This window comes from Haliaeetus leucocephalus, unplaced genomic scaffold, assembly GCF_000737465.1.
Source record: "Haliaeetus leucocephalus isolate CR32 unplaced genomic scaffold, Haliaeetus_leucocephalus-4.0 Scaffold229, whole genome shotgun sequence".
Classification (NCBI taxonomy): Eukaryota; Metazoa; Chordata; class Aves; order Accipitriformes; family Accipitridae; genus Haliaeetus; species Haliaeetus leucocephalus.
Genome location: NW_010972665.1, coordinates 8,854,530 through 8,879,967, shown reverse-complemented (window position 1 = coordinate 8,879,967; position 25,438 = coordinate 8,854,530). Strand labels below are relative to the sequence as shown.

Sequence of the window (25,438 nt, the reverse complement as noted above, 5' to 3'; positions counted from 1 at the left end):
AAGTTTACCACTTCAAAGAATCTAAGGACTAAAGCTCCAGCAGTTAATACATTTTCCTCTGGGGTTGATTTGCCTGTAGAACCTACGGGATTGGTGACGTTTACAAGGCAGTGTCTCCAGGAGTTTCCAGACTGGGAAAGGTAAGCCAAGCGTGTTAATGTAAGAAATTTCTTAAATCAATAACTGAATCCCATTCAAGTGGAATTGATTCAGGCCTGGAAGACAATGTTTGGTATGAATTGTTATGGAGAAAAGTACAGAGGTAAGTGGGTGAACTGTCACAGGTAGTTTGAGTGCCCCAAGAATGTTTGTTTGCTTGTGAAGCCACCAAGTCTTAAGTGAATTTTTAAAACAGTAGTATATCTTTGGTGCTGTTGCTTGAGTGGGGAAAAAAAGAGAGAGATCACTTGCTTCATTATATTTCCTGTCGTTTCGGAAATCAAGTCAAGTGAAGTGCTATGGTGATAACCAACATGAAAACAGAAGTGTTGTTGGTTAGCAAGTTAATGTGGGACAAACTTGTGTGAAAAACATAGAACTTCAATTTCACATTTGGGGTTTTATGGTGGAAGAGGTGGAGAAACTGAACAATTGACTATGTTAAACCTTTACAAATTGTTTCTGAAAGGAAAATGCATTTTCGTTAATCCACCAGGGTATTTTTTTAAACCACCTTATGTTTAAGGTGTGCAAGGAGTTTGGGTTTGGATGTGTTTTCTTTTAAAATGGATCTCTGTGTGGAGATTCTGTAATCATACTTTCTGTACAATATTTTTCCTTAATGATAGATCTCAGAAAAAACTGTCTAGATTGCACGTCACCTATGAAGGCACCATTGAAAGCAATGGGCAAGGTATGCTACAGGTAAGCGCATCTAACAGTAAATGTGGCTTTGTCATACTTTCACGGTCTGCCAGCTTAACAAAGTTATTTGTTTATCCTCAATTCACTTAAATGACAAGATGTTATGTGGTGTAAAAGAAATATCAAAATTAATTCCATGGGCAGTCTTAGTACTGCCAATATTCCTCAGCTCATCTAGTTTTGCACATGTACCTGGTACAGAAAGAACTGACAGGAAATCACAAGGTCTGGACAGCTTCAGGTCTTCTGGTTCAAACCAGGATCAAAGATTGACAAGATAAAACTTTCAGGCTGTGATCTTGATGAGTTGTCAAGGGTTTCAGTTTATTTTAAAAAAATTATTCTTGTGCCCCAGACAGTGACCAGGTCAGTGGTTCAGCAGACTTTCTTGCTGCTGCCAGCACCACTGTTTTGGTCTTGGAGACAGTCAGCAAAAAATTCATAAGGAGGATGTCCTGTCCGTGTCTATAGCAAGGAACACACTTGAGTTTTCAAATTAGTTGTTTGGTTTTTGCTTTTCTTTAACAAAAAAAAAAAAAAAAAAAAAAAAGCCTGCCTTCTAGAGTTCATTACAACTTCTTTAGCTGGGAACAAGTGCTGCAAAGGAGGAGGGAGAATAGGAAGACTTTTTTCTGCAATGCTTTTTGCTCAAACTTTAAAATGTCTTATGACTTTATGAAACTTGAGCACTCAAATGTGTATTGAAATTATTAAGAACTCAGCAACTGCTCAATAATCATTTTTCTGTTGTCTCTCTATTCAAATACACTATAACCTCAGAGGTGAGAGAAGGTTGAATTATGCCTTTTCATGTGCTGTTTCTGTTGCACTCTGTAAAAGTGAGTATTGCCTAGGATTTTTCCTTCTGGCTGTTTCAATTCTTATCAAACACAATATCTCCACTCAGATGAAGAGCGCTTACTCCAAGAGGGAGTGGGATGACCAAGGCAAGACAATGCAGGAGTCCACAGTGACCCCAGCCTCAGCGGGCAGGGTTGCTGGCTGGGGCAGGCAGACCAGGGATGGTGACAATAACAGTTTCTGCTGACAGGCTGGTGGACATCAGACAAAGGCAAGGTGATGAGTCAGGTCACAAAGGTCAGCAAATGGGCATCAGCAGAGCACAGGGCTGGGCACGGGCCTATACTTGATGTGTCTCAGGCGAGGTCCAGGACAAGGGGACCATGTGCTGGGGCCAAGGATGGGGGCCCAAGGTGAAGCTACTCAGCACAGTTAAAAGTGCATTTGGAGCCCAGACGCACTGAACGTTTGGGTAGTTTTCACGTTACTTTTTTTGTATCATAATTGAGTTCAGCAAATCTTAAACCGCTGAAGTCCTTTGGTATTTCCAGGATAGACTTCAGGAACGCTTGCTCTTGTAGTGGCCGGCTCTCAGTGTGCTTTAGACTTGACTCTGACTCCTGAATCAGTTTGTAATTTCAACAGATGATCGTATCACTCCAGCAACTTTTGTTCCCTTCCTGTAAATGTGCTCTCATGAGCTATCTAAATAAAAATCGGTAAGAAGCTAATAGCATTTGAAAGATGAAGTGACTTTTTAAAATTATAAATTTATATGGGCAGCTAATTTGCATAAATAGTAATCACTTTATTGAATAAACCAAATCCTTTAAAAACTGTTGTCTATATAAAAATATAATTTGCAAAGTATGTATTATTGTAGAAAAAAAGAGAGTCCAGAGCTTCTCTGTTTCATGCAGAAACCTTAATGATTCAAATGACTTGCCTTGTTCAAGTGTATTTCAAGGAGAATTCGTAAGAATTTGTAAGAAAATTTTAGGTACAGAACAACTGGTACCGGGGCAATGCTAATCTAAAAATGCTTCAGTGTGGACAGCTGGGGCAGAATGCTTATTAAAGGACAACTTAGTAATTCTTCAATGTTCATAAAATGCAAAAAGAATACTGTAATTTGCTGGTTTCATCTTTCACATTTACTGAAATGCATTTTACTCTTAAATATGTGCTCTTCAAAGAAAAGCCACAAAACTTGGATTCAGAGCATTTGAGATGCAAAACTTTATTTTGCTGTGTAATATCTCGCTTGTCTTTTAAGTTTTCTGAGAAGCAGAAGGGAAAAAAATACAAAGACATGCTGTTGAACAGGCTCTGTGATGCTGCTTGTATTTCAAGTGATACCAGCAGATTTCAACAGAATTATTGAAATTTGTACGGGACTTTGCATCGGTAAAGGAAAGGATTTTATGCTGTTTGCTTATCTAATAATCCTCCTGAATATATTTTTGTTAGGTTGACTTTGCAAACCGTTTTGTTGGAGGTGGTGTGACTGGGGCAGGACTAGTTCAAGAAGAAATTCGTTTTTTAATCAACCCAGAACTGATTGTATCGAGGCTCATCACTGAAGTCTTGGATCACAATGAATGTCTTATCATCACAGGTTAGTCTCCGCAGAAGATGTTTCACATCTTAATCTGGTTTTATATATAGAAAATATATTCCAAGTTGAAGTTTAGTATTTTTAAATGCTGTAGGGATAAAAAAAAAAGAAGAAAAAAAATAATACTCATTTGACAAAGAACTTCCTTCTCCACCCCACCTCTTAAGACCATAGGGCTGCTGTTTCAATAGATGTTTTGTGAAGGAAACAAACAATTTAAAAAAAAAAGTGACAGCAAGCAGACAGAACTTTTTTTTATCCTATATAAATGTGTTTGAGGACTCAGTGTCTTTAGGCCTAGCTAAAGAATACTGTTGGGCAATATAGGTAAAAGCCACAATTACCAGCTATCAGTTGGTCGCAGCTATTAGGAGGTAATGTTTCTGTTATGTTAAAGCGGGGATTTTTTTTTTGTTCCTGTCTGGAATTTGTAAAATTTGATGTGATCAGTGGGATTGAAAACTCTGAGAAGAGGAACTGCCTTCTGCTTACAAAAAGGGGAGGAACTGGAAGAGGAGAAAATCAGCATCTATTAAAAACAGTAAAAAGTCAGGAAATGTCTCTTAAGGAATTTGATCTTGTTAAGTTACAAGCATGTGTTTGTGTTACTTGTAGGGTAGTTATGGGTCCCTAATTACATTATCAAAAACTAAACACTTCTCCAGTATGTTGTTGAGGGGCTGTGTATGGAGATGAGCTGTCTGTCCAGTGCTTTGCTGAAAGCCTTTTTCCTTTTGTTTCCACCTCTGTCATAGAACTTGGAATGTTTTATTATCCATTGGATCAAAAAAGTTAGCATCAAAACACCAAATGTCGCCATTAAGAACTGGAGAGGCCCAGGTCATGCTGTGTGTGGCTCGGTTCTATACACAGGAACACAGTGGGCATTTTTCATGACTGAAAAATAAAATGATGCTATAATATTTTTTAATTTACTCTAAAGAACAGCTATAAAGAAAAAATATTTGATCAAAGAGATCCTCTGGGTAAATACTGTAATACACTATGTATATTTTATATTTTTCAGTCTGCTATAGTTAAAAACATTGGGTGTAGTTACCTGAGCTACCTCAACAGTCAGGAATTTGTACAGTTACTAGAACACATTTCTTGGAAAAGTCCTTCCAAAGCACTTCTTTCTCTTGCATGCATGCACAGTAAAAATTTGAGCTTAGATCTTGCAAATCTTACTCTGTCCTGAGCTATTGATTGTACTGTGCAGAGCATCTTTTAGTTTTCGTTTTATACTTGGTAATCTTTTTAAGAGAGTGTTTTATTTTGTTTTTCCACCCTGCCAAAATCAATGCCTTTTCTATGAAAACTTCTTGATAAATTGGCTTTTGTGATTATCTTTTAAAAAAACGAGTCAGAGAATTCTTGGCCATCGCTGATTTCTGTTGTGTATTTTGGATATGATACTATAACAAGATTAACATGTTGAAATACTGTCCTCTGGGTAAGGCTCCTCTGGGGAGGGTAAAAACAGAGCACAGCTATCAGTCTGTAATAACTGCTTGGGGGAAAACACTAAATGGATGTTTTGAAAGACCTTCTTCCATTCCCCTGCAAAAAAAACCAGTGATTTGGCATGAACAAATAAAGGTGAGGATATTTTTTCACTTCGGCATTATTCTTTTAGTTTTCTTGAGTACTTTATAGTGTTTTGCAATTAGTATTTGTGATATGGTGTTCTTCTCTAATGGAAATGGCCATTCCATCATTTTAATTTCATCACTGGAGCTTTTCCACCTCAGTTCTTAGCCAAGTCTCCACTGCGTGTCACAATCCTCTTGATAAATTACATTCTTTGTGATGCAACTTGACTCAGCGGCCTAATGGGTATAACTGTGCAGCTTAAATTTGCAGAAGAGTCTGAGAAATTGGAGAGAAATTAAATTTGTTGTGATTGCCCAGTATCTGGTTAAGATCACTGCTGTAATGAATATGGAACTGGTCATGCAAACAGTCAAGTTATTCCACACAGACATCTACCTACAGAAATGTCAGCAGCAATGCCAAAGATTTCCACAGCTGCATTTCTGGTAGAGCTGTGAATAAGTATCAGTGGTTTTCATTCAGGTTTTTTTTCTTTTCTTTTTTTCCCTTCTTTTTTTTCCTCTTTGAGTTCACGTATACTCAGGCAGCGTTAAGAGCAAATGAAGCTATATTCCATGTTTGCTTTAAATCTACTGACTGAACAACGGCCAGTCCTGACCACATCTTAGCGATGCATTTTCAGAGACTTGTAAGCACATTACCCATGCAGTAAATGAGATCAGATGATTGGTTCAGCTGAAAATTTTACTTAGAGGGGAAAAATTGTTTTTCAGCTGGATTTAGCAAACTGATCATGCCACTGTCTGGAGAGCCAGAAGACTAATGGTGGTGCAAGATAAGGGTCAGAAGAACTGATTGAAAAGGAGAGAAAGACCTTCCCCTCACTTTTGGCAGTAAATGTGCATTTATGTTGGTGACTACAAAACTATACTCTTGTGCTTTTCACATGTACTCCTTTTATTCAGTAACAATTGCAACTCTCTCTAGATGGAGGAGGTCCCATAAGCACTAACACTTGGCAATTTCGCCATTTGTTTGATGCTGTAACTATTACAAGTTTCACAAAGAATGTATTTTTGAATGGTACTTGTATATACTTTCTTTTGACTCTAGGCTTTTTTAGTTTTTGTAACTTGTTTTTAAAGTTCTGATGGAACTGTGCTATTATGCTGTATTTGTGACTTGGCCACAAAAAGATTCGCCAGAAACATTAGCATATCCAATTTTCCCATACTGCTTCTGTTCTTCCAGCAACAGCAGTTTGTGTCCCAGTAGTTCACAGGCAAAAAGTGCTTCCAGTTGAATAACAAATTTTGTCTGACAAATTTCCAGAGCTTCACTTATGAAAACCCATTGATTTTCATTAACTTTGTGTTTCTGGGATGTGAGTTTAGAGTTCGTGTGATTTCTTTGAGTTTCTCTGTTATTGATTTTTTTTTATTATTTTTTTTAATATATGTGTATTTGCTTGCTTGTTTGTTTCCTGGTGTTTTCATCATCAGACACTGCACTTCCCTAAAAATAAATGAAAACAATGACCCTTTTGAAAAAGTCAGCTTAATACTTTGACTGTCATTTAATCTATACTGTTGCAATATCTTGATAACCTAGTCTTTTCTTTCCACATGCTAGACACCAAACAAAATGCTTCCTTTTCAAAGTTGGAAGTTTTGCTAAGTTGTCCCCTAAAGAGAGCTCTCAGAAGAGTCACATAACTTTCTTGTCTGTCTTTTCTTACTATTTGCTCAGACACTTTTTCCAAGCATATCAGTAAAACTGAATTTTACCGATGTCAGGACAAGTCTTACTGAAGGTTGATAGCCTACAATTCGATTAGAAGGCTGACTTCTGAATATTTAAGCTGCTCACAGTTGTCCTTTGTACAGGAGCATGGATGTGTGTGAATATATAGGCATATTCTGCCACCCAATTTTGGGGACTTCGATTTTGTAACAGGAAGTGAATTCTGGGTGAGGAATCTTTTACCATCCCACTCATTTTGCATAGCAGCTTTCCAAAATAGCCTTGAGTGGTATTTGTGTGCCCTCAGTATGGTTATTCATCTAGACAAATCTAAATACATAACGGGTGGATAATAGGGCAGATGAGTTAAAGAAGTGCTGAAAAGTCTTTTCCGTTAAAATGAATTTGGGTAGATGGAGAAAATGACTTGGAGTATATGCATCATTTTAAACAGTTTTTAACAGCTTGTGTTTCCTGTGCTTGAGACTACTGAAAGCAAGCATTTAAATTCCCTTGTTAAAAGTGAATAGTTTTTATGTTTCTGATTCTTCAACTTTTTATTTTTATTTAGAGATTGAAAAACTTTGATATTAAATATAAACATTTGTGTTCTCAGAGTATCACCAATCTGCGCAATAGTTAAGCATTACTGCTGTCTTAGTAATCAGATGTTTTGTGCTGTCAGCTTGCACGTCTTTCTAAAACCTATTTTTCTGTTATATTTATAGGCATAGCTGGTGTCACTGTAGTTAAGGGGTTGCTTAACAGTTCTCTTCTTACTCGTATCGTTTATCACTTGTGCCAAACTGTACCTGTATGAGCTGAAATTTTCTAAACAAGGTATTCTTTTCAGTCCCCTACTTTTGAAATTCAGCTGTTGCAAGCTCAGAACAGGGGGGAAAGTTGTGATTTTGCTGTGGCATTACTTTAGGAGTATTTCTTTGAAGCATTTGTGCAACCCCAGGTTTTGAAGCAAGGTCCTGAAATTCAGTAAAATGAGGTGAAAGGCAGCCTTTTAGAAAGGTTATGATCCTTACTCTCAGTTAAAGTGCTCTCCTTGGTCTTGGGATAAACCTTTGAAAAAGGAATTGGCATAGCAGCGCATAATAGCTAAAATTACTGGAGGTCTTAATGAGCTACTTTCTTACAGCCCTTAATGCTTGCCAAGATACCCTGCTGGGCTTCTTCACAGAGCAGCCAAGTATGTTCCAGACCATGGTTTTTGTGGGTCCTCAAGCTTTTACAGAAGTAGCTTCTTGGTACTGACCACTGCAGCTGAGAGCAGTGGCCTTTCAGTCCATTCAGTGCCATACATTGCTGTGATATCTGAGAATTCGTGTCAGGAACCATAGTGCAGAAATCATGCTGAACTAATGTAAAACAAAACAGTAAGAAGGGAAAGAGGTGTATTGGGCAATGAGACTAGGAAGCTTAACAGTCCTACCTATCCTTATGTAAGGTTGCCCTCAAGAGACTGTAGGGCTACAAACTGGGTAACACTGGTATGTGGGAAATCTGCTTGGTTTCTGACCATCAGGGTTCTCTTTGGCTTTATGGATTTTAATTTTGTTAGAGAAATAAAACTTGTTAGAGAAATAAAATATATAAACATATAGCTTGCCACATACACTTTTGAATCTCTTTATATTTTTCTTCTTATGTTTCCTAAAATGTCAGCCCAGATGTTTGCTAAATTGTGATGAAGTAGGGTTTCCACATTTTCAATAGTGGAATGACTATTTTATCATCGTGTTTAGAGGTAGTAGCCTCAAAAAAGAGAAAAGAAAAGCAAAATACTGGTGGCGCGAAGGCTCACAGTCTTTCTTAACCAGGTATTAGCCAGTAAAACCTTAAAGATGATGGGCAGTTTTTGGAGAAGCTATTGAACTTGAGAGTGGCCAAGTTGAAAACTATCTTCTTGTTTTATACTGGACAACATACATAGATCTGCACTTGTAATGTTCTATGCTGGATGCTGTGCATTATCTGTGGAAAAGAAGCTTCTACTGGTTACAGGAAGATCTTGTATTCTTGGTGCAGATATGAGTCTTTATTTTCCATTGCTTCTGAGAGCTGCATGTTCATTTGGAGAAGCAGTGATTCCTATGAAGGATTTGCCAAGTGAAAAAATATGTACCTATTTTGTAAGTAATATGGAAAATAATTTTGTTTCAGGTACTGAGCAGTACAGTGAGTATACAGGCTATGCAGAAACTTACCGGTGGGCAAGAAGCCACGAAGATAAGACCCCAAGGTAAAGTTCCACATAAATATTTCAAGTGAAGGAGTAAATAAATGTTATAAATTTGAAAATTGGTGCTTTAAGTATTTCCTAGCATTTGCCTTAGTAGAGAATTTGCCTGTTTGATCCTGCTCTCTTCAGTAGAGCCAACAAGCTAAGAAAATTATCTCATATTAATAATGAGATATTAATTTTAATAAATGGTACCTGCCAATATGTCAGTTCTTAAACCAACATCTTTTACAGTTATATGTATTTATTCCAAATTTTTGTTAAGATACTGACTGAACTGTGGATTATAATGCCATAAGAAGTTTGACAATGATACCTCAGGTGCCACAGTGCAGCTGATGTGTGGCAAAATAAGATTTAATATCGTGAATCTGAGTAGAAAGCTCTGAGCTCTTGAATTTATTTCTCCAACAAGGTTATCGTAGTGTATACACAAAATTATTCATTTAGTATAGAAACATACACAGTGTACTCTCATTTAAATGTTGGAGGAAGATAGAGAGCCAAAGTGCTTTTCTTTGACCTTGCGGTGTTCTTACGTCTGTAATTAGATTTGTTTCACGTTTATGCCCAAAGTTAGTCAGAGTATTTCTAAATTTATAGGGAGACCTGTCTCACTTCTGATGCTGCTTTCGTTCCCAACCCACAAAGAAGAAAAAAAAAAAAAGGTGCTCCATTGTTTGTTATGAGCTCACCTTTCTAGCTGCTTCTAACGGAGAAGCTCTGCAGGGAATTGCTTATTTCGGATCATTATTATATCACCAATACTAAATAACTAATGTCATCTACTTTTCTTCTCCCTCCAATTTTAGGGACGAATGGCAGCGACGCTACACTGAAATTGTTGCTATAGATGCATTTCACTTCAGACGTTTCCTTGATCAGTTTGGTCCAGAGAAAATTAGAAGAGAGCTCAACAAGGCCAGTAACTTCTTACAGTGGCCTGCAGTCGAATGTTTATAGTAGCTTTTCAAATATTTTTCTATTATTTTCTTCAGCTAAGGAAGGTCTTGCTTAGTTGTCTCCCTTATAAAAGGTGTACTTCAGGGTTTTGCTGTCCAATGTTAAAGAAGCAGCTTGTCAAATAGAATGACTCTTATCCTTTGATACGCTATTCAAAGGTGTATTTTATTTAACTTTCAAAAATGTAAATGAAATGTGGATGTACATTTTTTTAACTCTTCCCTGTCCTGCTTCTAAATTATGATTTTAAGTTCTTTTCCCTTGATTGGCTTTGCTGAATATCCTACTCAGCCCTGCAGTCAAGGTGGAGAAGGGGGTGCCTCCTGTTTTAATATGGTGACAGTTCATAAATACGGTGCCACTTACTTTTCTTCCACCTTTCTTGTTTGCTGTTGGGGTATTGCCATATTACCTGGGAGTTTATCTTTTCATATATTGATGTCTTCTTGAGATCAGATCCAGCTGTTCATAAATCTCATATCTTTATTTGAACAATAGCTGTAAGGGCTGTTGCAACTGAGTATGTGTATATACATGCCAGTTAGAGCTTACAGTGATGGGGGCATTCAGAAGACTGATAAATCAGGCCAGTTTTAATCCTTTAAACAAAACTTTTAGACTAATGTTCAGAAACAGCACACTTCCTGCTAATAATTCTTACACATTATTAATCATTGTCACTATGTATTCAAAGCAGTCAGTCCTTGACCTTACCCTAGATTAGCTGTGTGTATACAAAACTGCACTGCTCCAATGGCTATGGTCCTTTATACTCGTAGTCATCAAAGTTGCCAGGCTGAAGAGCTCTTTGACAGGGAAAGCTGGAACTGCGGTGGGCATCTTTTTTTCTCTCCCCTGCCCTCCCTAATTTGGGATCTTGTCCTTAAACAAGATATTTGAGGTTCTAGATGGTTTCCAGCCCTCGGTCTCTGCCCTGGACTGTGTGCTGCATAACGTTTGGGAATGTGGGGTTACTTTGCCAAGCCATGGCAGGTGCTTTATGTTGTATGGCTGAGATTTTCATGTTACTTGTTTTACTTCTTGCTTTGCTGCTGCTTCTTTTCTTAAAGCTAAAGCAGTCTTTTCCCAGCTCTTGAGGTTGTGCTTTTCCAATGACTAGCAATCAGTGAGCTGTTTATAGTTCTGAGGCCTCAGCTTTCAACCTACGCCAATGTTTTCAAGGCCTTTGCTGTTATCCCATGTGTAAATTTTATCTCCTAACAAAAGATGTCTGATATCAATCTCCAGTTCACATAGCAAATTCTCATACGTTAATAAGAAGGCTGATGGGCTGGAATGAGGGTCTTGCATGGCTAGTATAAGGCATAGGTAGTGAAAGGTCTGTGGCCTGTTATAGCAATGGTAATGCTATTTTTACTGGGCAGTTGAGTACAAGAATGTTTATACAGTTATACTATATTAGTGTGCTTGTATATGGGTTCAAAACATGCTAATGATAAAGTCTGTTTAGTGTGCTTCTATGTTTATAGATGCAGTGGGCCTCTGCTTTAGCTAGGGTGTTAAATATAAGGGCACAATACTGCTGTTGTTAGTCTCCTGCTTTCTGTAGTACAGGAGGTTATAGAATAATATAAGATGCATTGTAAATAAATTCAAACGTAGGGCAGTGTGTTCCCAATTCTCACCTGGAAAGAGAAGGGGAATATACCTGAAAGCTCATTTCTTTTTTTTGGAGGGGTGGGGGGGAGGGTGGTTTGGGGTTTTTTGTTTTGTTGGTTTTGTGGGGGTTTTTTGGTAGTGGTGGTTTGTTCCCCCACCCCAAAATGATGTACAGTGCTGAAGGACTAATTTAATTTAGTTATAAAACCTTAGCATCTTGATTTAAAGTAACATTCATCAGCTTGTTTCTTCATGGTTGGTAATGAAATTAGCCCTGAAAAAGACAGCAAATAAATTTTGTAAACTTCAGTGATATCTTAGTGCAAAATTCAAATTACCTACTCTAGTGAATTTATGATCTGCCTACAATTTTCAGTATTATTGATTGGGTGTGGATTTTTAAAATAAATTATGGTAGATCCATGCAACTTTTATACAGTGTGTTGGTTTGGCTGATGTTTGATAAGGACTGATTGGTATTTGAAGAAAATTTTAAGCCTGAGTTAATTCTGTTAACTACAGTAAAAATTTCATTAAGTTTATTGGAGGTTCTATAATATTTTAACAAATATTTTCAAACGTACTGTGGTGGGTTTTTTTCAGTTTGATAGAAAATAATATTAACCTTAAGATTTTTCTGTGGGTGAAAACAAGTTAATGGAATAAGCTGCAACTCTATTTCTATTATGACTTAATAAACCAGGACTCAGTAAGCGCAGTGTATGCACACAGGCTTTGAAATCCGAGTGTTTATGTATTAGCAGACAGAGCCCAGTGTCCAGAGGTTCTTTTGTTTGTCTGGCATTTTGTTAGACGTTAGGAAATGATTGAAACAACTTAAAGTGATTTTTCTTACAACTTGTATTTTCTTATAAGCCTATGTGATTTCTCCTTTATAAGATCTATCTGTCTTAAAGAACCAGATGTTCAGTCCTGGTTAGTTTTCTCAAAAGGTCACTGTCTGAGGCTGACCCTTGTTTCTGGTGTAACCCGTACTCAGAAAACAAGATTAATATTGTCTGAAGTCAGCTGTTCAGAATAAGAAAAAACCCCATTGTATCTGATTTCAGCATCAAGATTTGCAGATATATGTGTAAGAGATGTCACTGTTTCATCCTTGCTAGCCCCTTGAGATTATTGCCTAATAAAGATTCTCACTAGCAATAATTTTTCCAGTTGCAAGTTCCAGTTTCCAAATCCTAAGCAACAACTGACTTATAATTGGGCTTGCAATCCCACTCATAAATGTCATTAAGCCTATTTTGATAGTCACCAATTAAAAAAAGCTACAGCTTCATGTTTGGCAAGAAATGCTTCCCTAAGAATTATGGTATGCAGAACAGTTATGTTTCAAATGGTTAGCTGTGAGAACTGTATATAACAGTTTTATATGAAAACAAACCAATTGTAAACATCACACAACTTCTAAACAATATGAGATACCATATATTTGAAGTTGTCTACAACTTAAAACCAGATTCCTTTATGTAGTTCAAAAGGAACAGGTCTTCTGCTTCCCATATGGAAGCAACTGCTTTAAAACTGGACAGAAAGCTTTTTTCATATTGCTGTATTCCTAGGTGAAACCTATTTAAAATATCGGTGCATTGTCTCTTTTTAAAAAAAAGTTATTAGTTTTATCTTTATCCTTCATTTGCTATGAAAAATCATATGGGCGCACTTACTTAGATATTTTTCTTCATTGCTGCTGAAGTCCTTCCAAGTAATTGCTGACTTTCTTATTGTGTCTGACGAGACAGTTTCTGTTCTCCATGTCCTGGTGAGTTGAGAAATACATGCCTATTAAGTAAAAGCTGAAAAGAAAATGGCATCCTGTTGCAACACCAGTCTATTTCCCTCACTGGGAGGATGGAGTTTGAAGAGTTGTTGTCCACACAGCCAGAGTACTAGCTTGCTTGGCCCACTGGTTTTGTACAAACATGCTTTGGACATTAAGCACACTAATAACTCTGACTTGAAAGAGCTCAAGAAGCTGCATGTACCTGATGATGTGTAAGTGTTCCTTATGCAAACTCTGAATCATGGTACCCTGCTAAATTACAACTAACAGAAGTTTGAATTTGCAGCTTAGATCAGATTGGATTGAAACCGTGGGTACTTCAATCTGTACCAGACAATTGTACCAATTCAATAAATTTTTGTACTGTTGAAAAACTTCCTGAAGAGATTTATCCTTTTTTCTATACATGGAAGCATCTGCCTTTACTCAAGATTTCTTATTGAATATCACACTTTTTCCTCCTACCCTCATTTATTGCATCAAACCTGTATGCCCATTTTATATTTTATTTTCAGTTCTGAGGAATTTCAGTAATACTGGACGCAGCGGTTCAGCTGTCTTGTGCTAAATGGGCCAAAACCCAACAAACGTGATACAATCTACAGTTAAAGTTATTCTCTGCTCTGGCTATCCTGAAAAGTTTCCTATAGCTGAAATCCTTAGGAGTCAGCACCTGTATCTAATTTTTAACTTGGATCCAAATAAGGCAAAATTATTCCTGCCTTAAATTCTTTAGTGATTGACCTTAAATTTAAAGAAAGACTAATGGTGAATTGAAGTAGTTTGAATTTGGTATTGCTAGAAGACAATACTGATTATTGTTATCACCTTCAACTTCATCTTCTGACTCTTGTCTGCCTGCAGGCCTATTGCGGCTTCTTTCGACCCAATGTTCCACCTCAGCATCTCTCTGCAATAGCCACAGGAAACTGGGGATGTGGTGCCTTTGGAGGGGACTCCCGATTAAAAGGTAAATTGTAGCAATTCATTAATGTCCAAATGAATAAAATAAATTTTAATTCTTTGCCTTTTTGTTGTTGTTGTTCAAGTACATTTTTTTGTTTTCTTCAAATTAATACATTTTAGCCAAGAATTGGAATAGTAGTTAAACTCTCCATAGAACTGGTTCATTAGCTTTGATCTTTAGGCCATGAGTATTGTGGCCTTAAACAGTAAAAATGCACACTGCTTTTATATGCTATTTTCAGTTTAAAGTTTGAGGTAAGTACATTATGGTGAAATGCTGGGTTTACAAGGACCTGAAACCTGCAAAAGCACAAACATGCAATATTAGTTCACAAAAGAACATGTTCATTGCAGTTCTTAGTCGTATAAATCAGTTGACCTTTCTGGACCAGCCTTTTCAGATTATGCCTAAAATTCATATCTCTGCAAAGCTGTTTAAAATACCTGGTAATCTGCAAGGCTTCACAAACTTGCTGGCAATGCTTAATGTTTAGTTTTGCTCCTTAATATATTGCTGTATGCCGGAGAGGTTTCCATTCACTCAGATATGCTTCTTTCTTTCCTGACTTGCCTGCTATATCACTCACTTTCTCATGTTCTTTTATTTTTAATTAGAGTATTTATAATGCAGCAGATAACACATGCCTACATTCATTTAAGACTTTTTCCCATCAAGCCAAGAACTGATGGATCCTGACATTTAAATTGGTTTCCTGATTCATACAGTTCTAAGTAGAAATTTACATTTTTGTTGTTTTCAAGCATTTGGATAGTATTTAACATTTGCTTTTCTGCACAGCTTTAGGTAGTTATATTGAGACAAACAATCACCAGACCACCAGCTTCATTAGTTTTCTTTCTTAATGTGTTTTATTCATTGAGCATCTGGTTTTTTTCCGCAATGCTCATTGATTTCCTGACAGTCGTTTTTTGATTTCCATTAGATAAAATGGGCTGCCTAGTGCAGATCATCAATATCAGAGGTAGTATTTACTGCAGGATCTGACCATACTTGATTATGTTAGGAAGGTTTAATAAATGTTTTGATCTGCATAAGGCCTTCTCTTGGATCTGAACTGTAATATCGCATGTATATTTTTTTTAACATATGGCTTTCTGATAAAAATATGGCTCATCTGATCTAAGCCATTATTTGTTCAACACTGGATGTGACTTTTAGAATAGGGATTGCTCACTGCAGTGCTTTACTTCCTCTCCCCATTGGTCTGAGCTCAAAACTGAAGCATAATGACAAAGACCACCAGAGCTGAGTCTATTTGGTGAGGTAGCCCATAAGAAAAGTCTTTGATGTAGACAAAGAAATGAGCCATGAGATGTGGTGCTTTGTAACTTGAATATGAACTCTGGCCAGAACAAGAGCATGTAAAGTCTTGAACAATGTCTGTTTTATTTTAACTTAATGTTTTAGTTTGAGCTCTCATTTATGTAACTTTTGCTCTGGTTTTGGATCAACCTTATTTTTTTTTTTTCCCAAAGTCTGCAAGAGTTAACACTTAACAGCAAGTTACAGCACTGCTGCTGTTGTGAAAAATTCATCTAAATCTATGTGTGTACTCTCAAGTCTTCTCCTGTTCTTTTGGCAGACCTTACAAAGACAGACATTGGTTTAACTTGCACTTAAGTTACTCTTGTTGTAAACTCAGCTTAATTTCTTAGTTGACTCTGAAAAATCAATACTTAATAAAGAGAATTAAATGACAGTGATATGCTATGGGATATGGAGCTAGTCTTTTAGTATGTGATGTTTTTCTCTGAGCTGATGCTGACTAGAAACAAGATGGCTTCATTCTTTATTTTTGTAAACTAAGAGCTACTAAAAGAGTACAGTAGTTTGTCATGTGTGGTTTTGTCAGAATAGAGTTGCATTTGATGTGTGATAACCATATGAAGTCTTTTCTAGTTCACAGATACTCCCTGCACAGTCATAAGTGCTAAAGGTGTTTCTCCCTTTTGTTCTAAAATGCTGTATAGGGTTATTCTGAACTGCAAATTCTCTCAGTGGTTTCATTTCATTTTAAGCAAATTTCTTACACTGGAGAATAATCTTTTACACTTCATAGGGAGTCATAAATTCTTCATTTCTGAGTATGTTTTAGAAAACTCTGAGATTATCAGTATCACAGTTTCACTGAACCCAAATAAATACCTTTTGTTGACTACACAGGCTTGACAGCGTATTGCAATGACAAAATAATTTTCATAGTTTAAAAACTTGCTTTTTCATTTAATGTTCTTAAATACATATGCTTGTCCTTTCAGAAGTATTATTTGGATCTATAACAAAGACTTCAGAACCACCAAAGTAATTGATATAATTGGATATAACTGGATAAGTTCCATAATGCATTATGATATTTTGCCATGATTTTTTTTAGTCATGAATTAGAGGTGCATGATTGTGTATAAAATATGGTTTCATTCAAGGTCACAGATGATGTGAAAACTAAAGTTGTCTTAAGGGAGGAAAAAAATAATCTGGCTTTATAAATTAAAGACCTGGTATGTAAACAAGCCAGATTCCGGTTAAGTTGGGGGTATTTCCACAAAATTTTACTATAAACTTAAGACTTTCAATACTGAAAAAAGTATGTTTATGTAATTGGGAGAAGTTGGAAGATCTTGTCTTGCTCTTCAAACCAGAGGATAATTTAACAATTACTAGCTGCAGGGGCTCTGTGCAACTGTCTAAAGATTGGAAAAGTGTTGTTTTATTGAAAATGCAAAGGAGATGATCTGATAAGGCTTCTCATAAATACATAAATTTAACTCCTAATGATTGTGAGAAAGTACTCTTTAGCTGATTTGGTGTTCTTATTTATCTGAGAAAATGAAGTTCAATCGGAAGACTGCTGTCAGCTTTAAAAAGACCCTTGTAGGATTAGTGGAAGGAGAGAAAAGCATGCATCTTGCCTCATGTAAATGCGTGCGATATCAAGGTGCTACCATGATAGTACTGCGGTTCTGAACTTACACAATAGGCAACGACACAAGGAGTATGGGGCATTTCGCCCAGTGTAGCGTTGCTGCACCTGCAGTAGTGGAGTTCCGCTCTGCTTGCCCCTGCGGTGTCTCTGGTGCCGCTTGCCTCGCACCGATCTCTGGACTTTGGCTGCGCTGCTGCAAGGGTACTGCAGGAGAGGAGTCCCTGGTGATAACATCCTTCCCTCTGGGTAAAAGGGGTTGAAGGTGTAGGGCCTGTGAGGATAGTTGGGTCCCTAGAGGGATTTGTATTATGCTTCTGCCACCCTCACTGGGTATGTCAGCACAGCCATCCCTTCAGGTGTGAGTCTCGAAGAGTTAAATGGGATCACATCAGCTGGGTGCATGGGGCAAGACAGCCCAGATCCCTCCAGGCCCCTGTACCACAGGCTCTATTGCTCTTCATGTGATGCTCCTTTCTGTATCAGTGTCGTGGTTTAACCCCAGCCAGCAAATAAGCACTATGCAGCCGCTCGCTCACTTCCCCCCCTCCCCAGTGAGATGGGGGAGAGAATTGGAAGGAAAAAGGTAGAACTTCTGGGTTAAGATAAGAACAGTTTAATAGAACAGAAAGGAAGAAAATAATAATGATAGTAATAACAATAATGAAATTACAATAATAATAATAAAAGAATTGGAATATACAAAACAAGTGATGCACAATGCAATTGCTCGCCACTCACCAACTGATGCCCAGTTAGTTCCCGAGCAGCGATCCACCCTGCCCCAGCCAACTCCCCCCAGTGTATATACTGGGCATGATGTCACATGGTATGGAATACCCCTTTGGCCAGTTTGGGTCAGCTGTCCTGGCTGTGTCCCCTCCCAACTTCTTGTGCCTCTCCAGCCTTCTTGCTGTCTGGGCCTGAGAAGCTGAGAAATCCTTGACTTAGTCTAAACACTACTTAGCAACCATTGAAAACATCAGTGTGTGATCAACATTCTTCTCATACTGAATCCAAAACATAGCACTATACCAGCTACTAGAAAGAAAATTAACTCTATCCCAGCCGAAACCAGGACAATCAGTAGCATGGAAATTTCACATGGTATTGTATATCATTAATGCCCAGAAAATTGTGAAGCCTGTTTCTTGACAGAAATTTTGACCCTTGTTTCATAAGGTCTATAGCAATTCAAAATAAACAGTAGGATATTTTTAATATCTTCTGTAAAATGAAACTGCATTGTTTGTTTGGAATGAATAATAAGATTCATTAGGTTCTGTTCCCCTATGCGAGCTAGTTAATTAGACCCTTTAAAAGCTGAACTACTGAAGCTTTACCAAATCCACAGCTGGTTCAGTAGTTTAATTAAAATATCATTCCCAGATTGAGATTAATTTCACATGTGAATCATGTAATTTATAATTTTAGCTATGGGTTTACAAGAGGGTTTTTTGATTAAAGAATGCAGCATTTTATTAGGTCTCTGTTTAAAAATGTGAAAGATTCTTGAGCTGAGCTATGAACAGCTTTCTATTTAGTTTCCAGTAGCAGGTGGTAATGCAGTATGTATGCTATTTTACTTAAAATTAATCTTTACAAAGACAATATTAATCACATTTTAATTAACTCTACTTACTGGGTGGAAAAGGAAAGAATTAATATCAGAACTGCACCCATAGGCTCTGAAATAAGACAAGCCGCAATAGATTAAATCGTTGCTGGGGTCCATTATTTGGACTGTTGTAACATTACCTGAAATGAATGTGTGATTGATTGCATGCATCTGTGACACTCCAGCCTCACAGTACTGGTTGGCGAAAAAGCTGCACTCTTGTAATAGTTTGGTGCTACCTAAAAGGATCCTGGTTTTTCTTCTCCCCTTCCCTGTTCTTGGCCGAATGGTCTGGTGCCCTCCCTTACATCAGCTCTGGCTTTTAGCAAACCCTTCACTCAGCCAATTCAGCTGCAGATCTAGCAGAAAACAGTTAGCTTTTAATCTTTTGTCATATAAATTTTCTGCCAGGTTGGTGAATGGAGTTGGCTCAGTGAGATGTCTGATGAACACTTGATTGCTGCAGAAAAGTCAGGAGGTGGGTGAGAAGGGAGAAAATGTAGCTGCACCAGAGCCGCTTTCTCCAGTTGCAGTGGGTCATTGGCTTGGCTCAGCTGGACCATTGATCAATGCCCCAGATGATTTCTCAAGATGAGTCTTCAAAAATCTGTTTCCAAGATAGGAAGCATTCTTCTTTCTTTTCCATATAGGAAAACAAAGTCTGTCTATTTTGTAATGTTAGCCATTGACAGAACTTGGGGATGCAGCTTGGTCCAGCGAGTTTGACATGAAGCTGGAAGTTGAGTAACCTCAACTGCATTCTTGGCATTGCCACTCGCTTTTTATAGGTCAGAATGAGACATCATATTCCATGCTGCATGCTTCTATTATAGGTAAGATGGACACCTTAAATTGCGCAGTAAGAGGCTGCAGAACCATAGATCTCCTGGCAGCTAAAAGTTGGGTTGGCTCCCGCTTTGTGTAGCTTACCTAGTGAAAGGGTTGGCTCCATTCCTTCTGAAGGGCGGTAGAGAATGGAAATTGTGACGTGCTAATGGATGCTTTTTACCCTACTATTTGTGACTCGATGCAAGCAGCTTAAACCAGGATGTAAGATGGTGCTGTCATCTTAGGCTGTCACACATATTTATTGGATAACTAATGGTTGCATGGTGCTTGGGGGCAGATACAGACCAAAAAAACCTTTGATTTTTAAGCACATTGTTTATCTGGAAAGTAAGGGTGGTTGTCACTAGTGACTCCAGCAGAACACTTCAACATTCCTGAGCTGCAGTGCCCAGTATTCTTTACTTTGTTTTAAAAGTGGAAGTAATACTTACCCACCTATTGTTCATACTGCTGGTGGTGTGATTATTTGCTGTAAACTTAGGCTGTATTTTTCCCTTCAGCAAATTGTTTTATCCTGTATTCATGTGTGTAATCTTTTTTGTTGTTTCAGCCTTAATACAGATACTGGCAGCTGCTGAGGCTGGGCGTGATGTTGTTTATTTTACCTTTGGAGATGTGGAGCTGATGCGAGATATTTACAGCATGCACACTTTTCTCTGTGAGAAGGGCCAAACTATTGGTGAGCAAAAAGAAATCTTTTCGTGCAGCAAAGAGACTTAACCATCTCTTTAAGTAGAAATTGTCCAATAAGAATTACTGTCATCAAGTCCTGAACACAAGCAAATGGGTCTCGGTTTATTTGTACCTGTTTCCAGAGTGGGGAGCTCTTCTCAGTCAGGGTCCACTGCGCAGTGTTAATCTGTTAGAAGACTTCTAGAATCCTTTTCTAATTCACTTGGGAGTTATGCTCCAGAATTTGGAAAATAGAGATACATGTGGTAGACAGAAGGTTTGCAAAAGTTTTTAATATAACTCAAAATGCTTTAAAAAGGGAAAATCTGCTTACGCATTCTTGATACAGATTTGTCTTATAGTGGTTCTGGCTTGATCCTGCAAGATGTGGTCAGATGTGTTGTGCAGTAACAATACAAGAAAAGCAATGTATCCATTGCCCCACTGTAATTGTCAAATGTCTTTAATTTCTGGGACAGAAGCACAAAGCTAGGTAATTGGTAATACACTTTTAAGTAACACGTATGCAAACCTAACGTTCAGATAGCTTGTGCAGAAAGCTCAGCAGGAAGTTGAGGGAGCTCACTCTGTTTTGAACAAACTTGGAAACAGTTACATTCCCCTCATACAGTTGTCTACCTCCTCTTTCACTGCTCATTTAAAGAGATGCTCCTAGCCACTATCTCAGTGTGAGTGTGCATTTCTAGTCTTCATTTGCAATCATACATTCTTCATATGGCATGATCTTACATGGTTTTTATTTCTTTTTATTTTTAAGGGGACATTTATAGGCTGTTACTGAGATATTACAATGAAGAATGCAGAAGCTGTTCTACTTCAGGACCAGATGTCAAGCTGTACTCTTTCATGTACAACACCATTGAGTCCTATGCAGATTCTACTGATGATGATGATGAAGAAGAAAAAGGGTTGTGCTTCGAGGATTGAAGTAAATGTATTCAACCAGAATATTGTTCATCTCCTCCCACTGGTATATTGTGTGAATTGCTGGGTATAATGTATGAATTGGCTTAACTTAATATATATTGACTGCATTGGTAGTTATGTATAACACTCAAACAAAAAAAAACCACCTTTGAGAGACGAGATTTTTTTTGTTTGATGGTTTCGGACATGAAAACCTTGTTCATATGTGTACAGAAAAGATTTCTTCGGTAGATCTGGTTTGCATTATACCTTGTTAAGCAGGATTTTTTGGTACACATTTGTACTTCAGTCAAGAGATTGCTGAAAGACTTCAGAAGATTTCTCTACGCTCCTTTGCCTTTATTTTTCAGAGATCTTACTTAGATTTCTCATGTAAGCTTAGTGCTGGAGTACAGGCAGCCATGTAACTCTGGGGATGATTTTAGAGAGAAGGGTTGTAATGATCGTTTTTACTGAAAATTGTCATAATTTGATTACCTCCTTAAGACTGCCACGGTATCTTCATTGTTCTTATCAACTTTTTCATTTGTTTAACTTAAAATGTCCTGGTTTAAATCTATTTTTTTAATAAATGGTTAAAAATGGGAAGATTCTGGGGGAGCTATAATGCATTTCACAACTGCATTGTCTTTATCAAATCAGACACAAAAGCTAGCATGAAGAAGTAGAGAAAAAACAAAGTATGGGAGGGTGGGAAAATGAGAAATGTGACCAAAGTTAGCAGAGGGAAACATTTTCACCTGACACTCTTCAATACCATTTTGCTGGTGCTATCTGTTACAATGTTGAACAAGGTCTTAGATGTGTTAGTATATTTGGAGTTTCTCAAGGTTCACTGTTGTTGGCGATATCATTTGAATTGAGGTCTGCTAGTTGTGTTTATATTGTCATATCAGTTCTCCTTTATCACAGTACACGTATATGTGAGTATAAGATCCCCATGGGATAACGTGAGTGAGGAAATGGAAATCACTTACATATTAGTGGGAGGAAAGTCTGCAGGATACAGATAAGAACATGAGGTCTTGTTAGGAGTTTGTGCCCGTGTCTTTTTAGGCGTGGGAATAATAACAATGAAGAGAGGGCAAAAGATGTGTAAAAACTGTGCTATTACTATCTCTGTGAATACCAAATTAGTGTTGCTTTAGTACATTAATAGTTTACACAAAGCTGCAGATACATCTGTGATAAAACTTTTCCAGGTCTATGTACTATGTACAATCCAATGAAATGTTTGTCTATTAGTAGTTTAAACCCAGCTTAAGTTTAAGCCCAAATTGCTAAGTTTAGCCTCTTCTGTGTTAGATTTTCTGGTCTGTCATGGTTGCTATTACAAGTTTAGTAATACAAGTAAAAACTGCAACAGGAAATGTAGTGAACTAGGGCTCTAATATCAACAAATCCTGTCGGCTAATGTCAGACATAAACCTCTCCAAGCCTGAAACATAACATGGTAATTAAATGCTGGAAGCTGTTGGCAGTCTGGCTTACAATAAAGCACTCGCTGCTTGAGCTGCTCTGGTGGAAGCAATAGCAAAGGGTTTGGGTCGTTTATAAACACCTTCAGAGTGCTGCACCTTTGCATTAATGCTAAGTGGGCAGCTTGGAAGCGTGTTGCTTGGAAGGTGACAGACAACAGCAGTTCAAGGGTTTCTTTCTATTCTTCCCACCAGCTGTAGTTTTCTCCACCCCCATCCATTATAAGGAAAAGATTTGGGCTAGAATTTCAGGCCTTTTTCTGTGTTTGCAACCTGCGTCCTCAGAGTTAGCGGAAATCTTTTCTACTGTTCCTGGTGTTTCAGTGTTGGCTCGGATTCTGGCAACAGGCGTAACTGTTTTACAATAAGCTCTTACTTGGGCATTTAGGTTCAACTATGGTAGTGCTTCTAGATGTGTTGCTGATGATAAATGTACCCTGTTAATTAAGACAAGTGATGGAAAATTGGTGCTATCTGCCAAACGTTCTTCACCTTACACTCAGGATTTCCTATAGAAAAGGTGAACAGAATTTGTTCCTAAACAACTGGAAGAAAATACAGCAAAAAGCTTTAGGTGGCTAGATATGACTTCCCCTTTATTGTAAATAAATGCACCTTTATTAGTGCAATATTAATTTTCATTGTAAGGGGAAGTGATTGGTCAGGCATGAAAAATGTACCAAAACAAGATGGCATAAAATTCTACTTCAACTCTAGAAACAGAAAAATATATTTAATGTTGGAAAGATTCTCTGAAAATCATGTTATAGGGTATCCAGTTAAGAGAGTTTTTGCAGTGTCAGGTGTTTCCAGGATAAATCCTAGTCTTTTTATGCAGTCCGTATTTTCACTGATATCTGAGAATTTTCTAATATGGGGAAGAATGCCTTTTATTTCTTTAGGATATGTTTACCATACTTTTATTATTTTTTCCCCCCTGTGAAATATGGTTGTACAGACAGGAGAAAAGGAAAGTAATAACTCATTTTCTGTTTAATGTGTCATCTAAATAATAGTGATATATCCTGCATTCTACTGTGTGTCCCTGATCTCGTAAAGGGCAATGTTGTAAGAACACTTTGAATATGACTTTGATCACAGGCAGGCTGAAGATTATATTTTTCCTTATTGTTTTGGAGGGGTTTTTTAAGCAAAATAGGCCAGAGTTAACAAATTATCAACGGTGTTACATTCCCATGACTTTCTAATTCAATAAAGAGCTAAACTGCCCAGAATGCTGCATGTGGAAGCAGGAATTTTGCATCAGCCCAATACGTGCTCTGCATCTTTCTTTCTTTTTCCCTCCACCCACCGCTCTCCATTTATAAACTACCTGAAACGTTTTCTTTAGCTAGAGATGCCTTTTGGTGCTCTGAACTAGCATGGAATGGAGATGTCAATGACCTCTTTGTGCAGCCTAGTAAGCTTCAGTTTCACTCTTCTAGAAACCTGTTTATGGAGTATTCCATTTTTTGGGTTTTTTATTACTTTAGGGATGTTTGCTATATGATTTCAAATAAAAATAAACTTCCTACCAAAACTTTTGTTTTATACTTTCTAGCAGCTAAATCGAATGCTTAATATGAAACGACAACAAGCAGTCATGTAGATTGCAATGTCGCCTCATGGTCAAGTTTGGTGTCGGAGCACTTCTGTTGTTTTACAGCTCTTGCACCTAAGTTCCTCAGTTTTGAGGTGTTCTTATCTAATGATGAGTACCCATTACTGTATATATTAATTTATAAACTGTTGAAGTGTTCCTGACGTTCTTCTAAACTTACAGTTTATGCACCATTATATTATATTGATTTTTCTGGATCTGTATGCTACTGTTTACATGATTTTGTAGGAATACGATTAAAAAATTCTGACTGAAGCAATATTGTGTGCTTTGTCTCGTAATACACTTTGCAGGACAGAGAAATTGCAGCACATTTGAATGTACATGACAATACAACAGATAGTTCTAGCAGTAAATTTAATAATGCAAGTATTTTGACACATAAAATATAGCTAAGTAATTTATTCTTACTGTACAATATTGTAGCGGTTGCTCCTGTCTGTGTAGCAATCTAAAAAGGAAGTAACTACTGTAAATTGGAAGGGTGTTGGCATGAGTGTAAAATTTCATATGGGTGTATGGCCATATGCAGACATTTCAATGTTAATTTCCAATTTGCTTTTGGTAAGCAAGTAGGTGTTTGATTATTCTTTGAACTTCCTGAAGGAAATACAACTAAATAAAAGCAAATAAAACCCTTAAAAGATATAAATAATGAACACGTTGCATAAATGTTTACATGGTTTGTAAAAGTGAGACTGACATCCTCCTAAATGAAAAGATTTAGAACTGTTTTTCAAAAATCTTGTTTTAAGCCAGTAAGGAACTCATTTTTTTAGCAATACAGAAAATTAGGATAAAATACAATTTCTGATTGCTCCTAAGGTTTTAGATGTAGCCAGGCTTTTTAAAGTTTGCAGTGTTAATACTAAAGGATTTAGTCTGTAGCCCAGCAGTGCCAGTAACGAAGACGTTGACCAGCAGGCACATCCATGGGAGCAGGAGTGCGCAGCTTGGTCGTGGCTGAGCAGGGGTGCCCTGTGCAACGCGCTCGCTGGCTGCTGCACGCTAGGTCTCGGTGCATCCCCACGCGTGGTTTGTCATTCCTGCTTTTAGATTTAACGCTTCTCATCTAAACAGCCAAAATGCTATCGCTCTCTCTGAGAGGCGTTTGGGTAAGTGT

The 25,438-nt window shown here is 37.5% G+C and overlaps 1 protein-coding gene across 1 annotated transcript in view; it reads left to right on the top strand.

Annotated features, from left to right (window-relative positions):
* Positions 1–24,564, top strand: part of PARG (poly (ADP-ribose) glycohydrolase) — a 70,548-nt gene extending 45,984 nt beyond the window's left edge. Inside the window, exons 10-17 of the mRNA XM_010567860.1 lie at positions 80–140; positions 789–864; positions 3,136–3,283; positions 8,759–8,837; positions 9,650–9,758; positions 14,086–14,191; positions 20,147–20,275; positions 21,047–24,564. Coding sequence (XP_010566162.1) covers positions 80–140; positions 789–864; positions 3,136–3,283; positions 8,759–8,837; positions 9,650–9,758; positions 14,086–14,191; positions 20,147–20,275; positions 21,047–21,216 — 878 coding nt within the window. The 3' untranslated portion in view covers positions 21,217–24,564. The remainder of the gene's footprint in view (positions 1–79; positions 141–788; positions 865–3,135; positions 3,284–8,758; positions 8,838–9,649; positions 9,759–14,085; positions 14,192–20,146; positions 20,276–21,046) is intronic.
* The last annotated feature ends 874 nt before the right edge of the window (positions 24,565–25,438 follow it).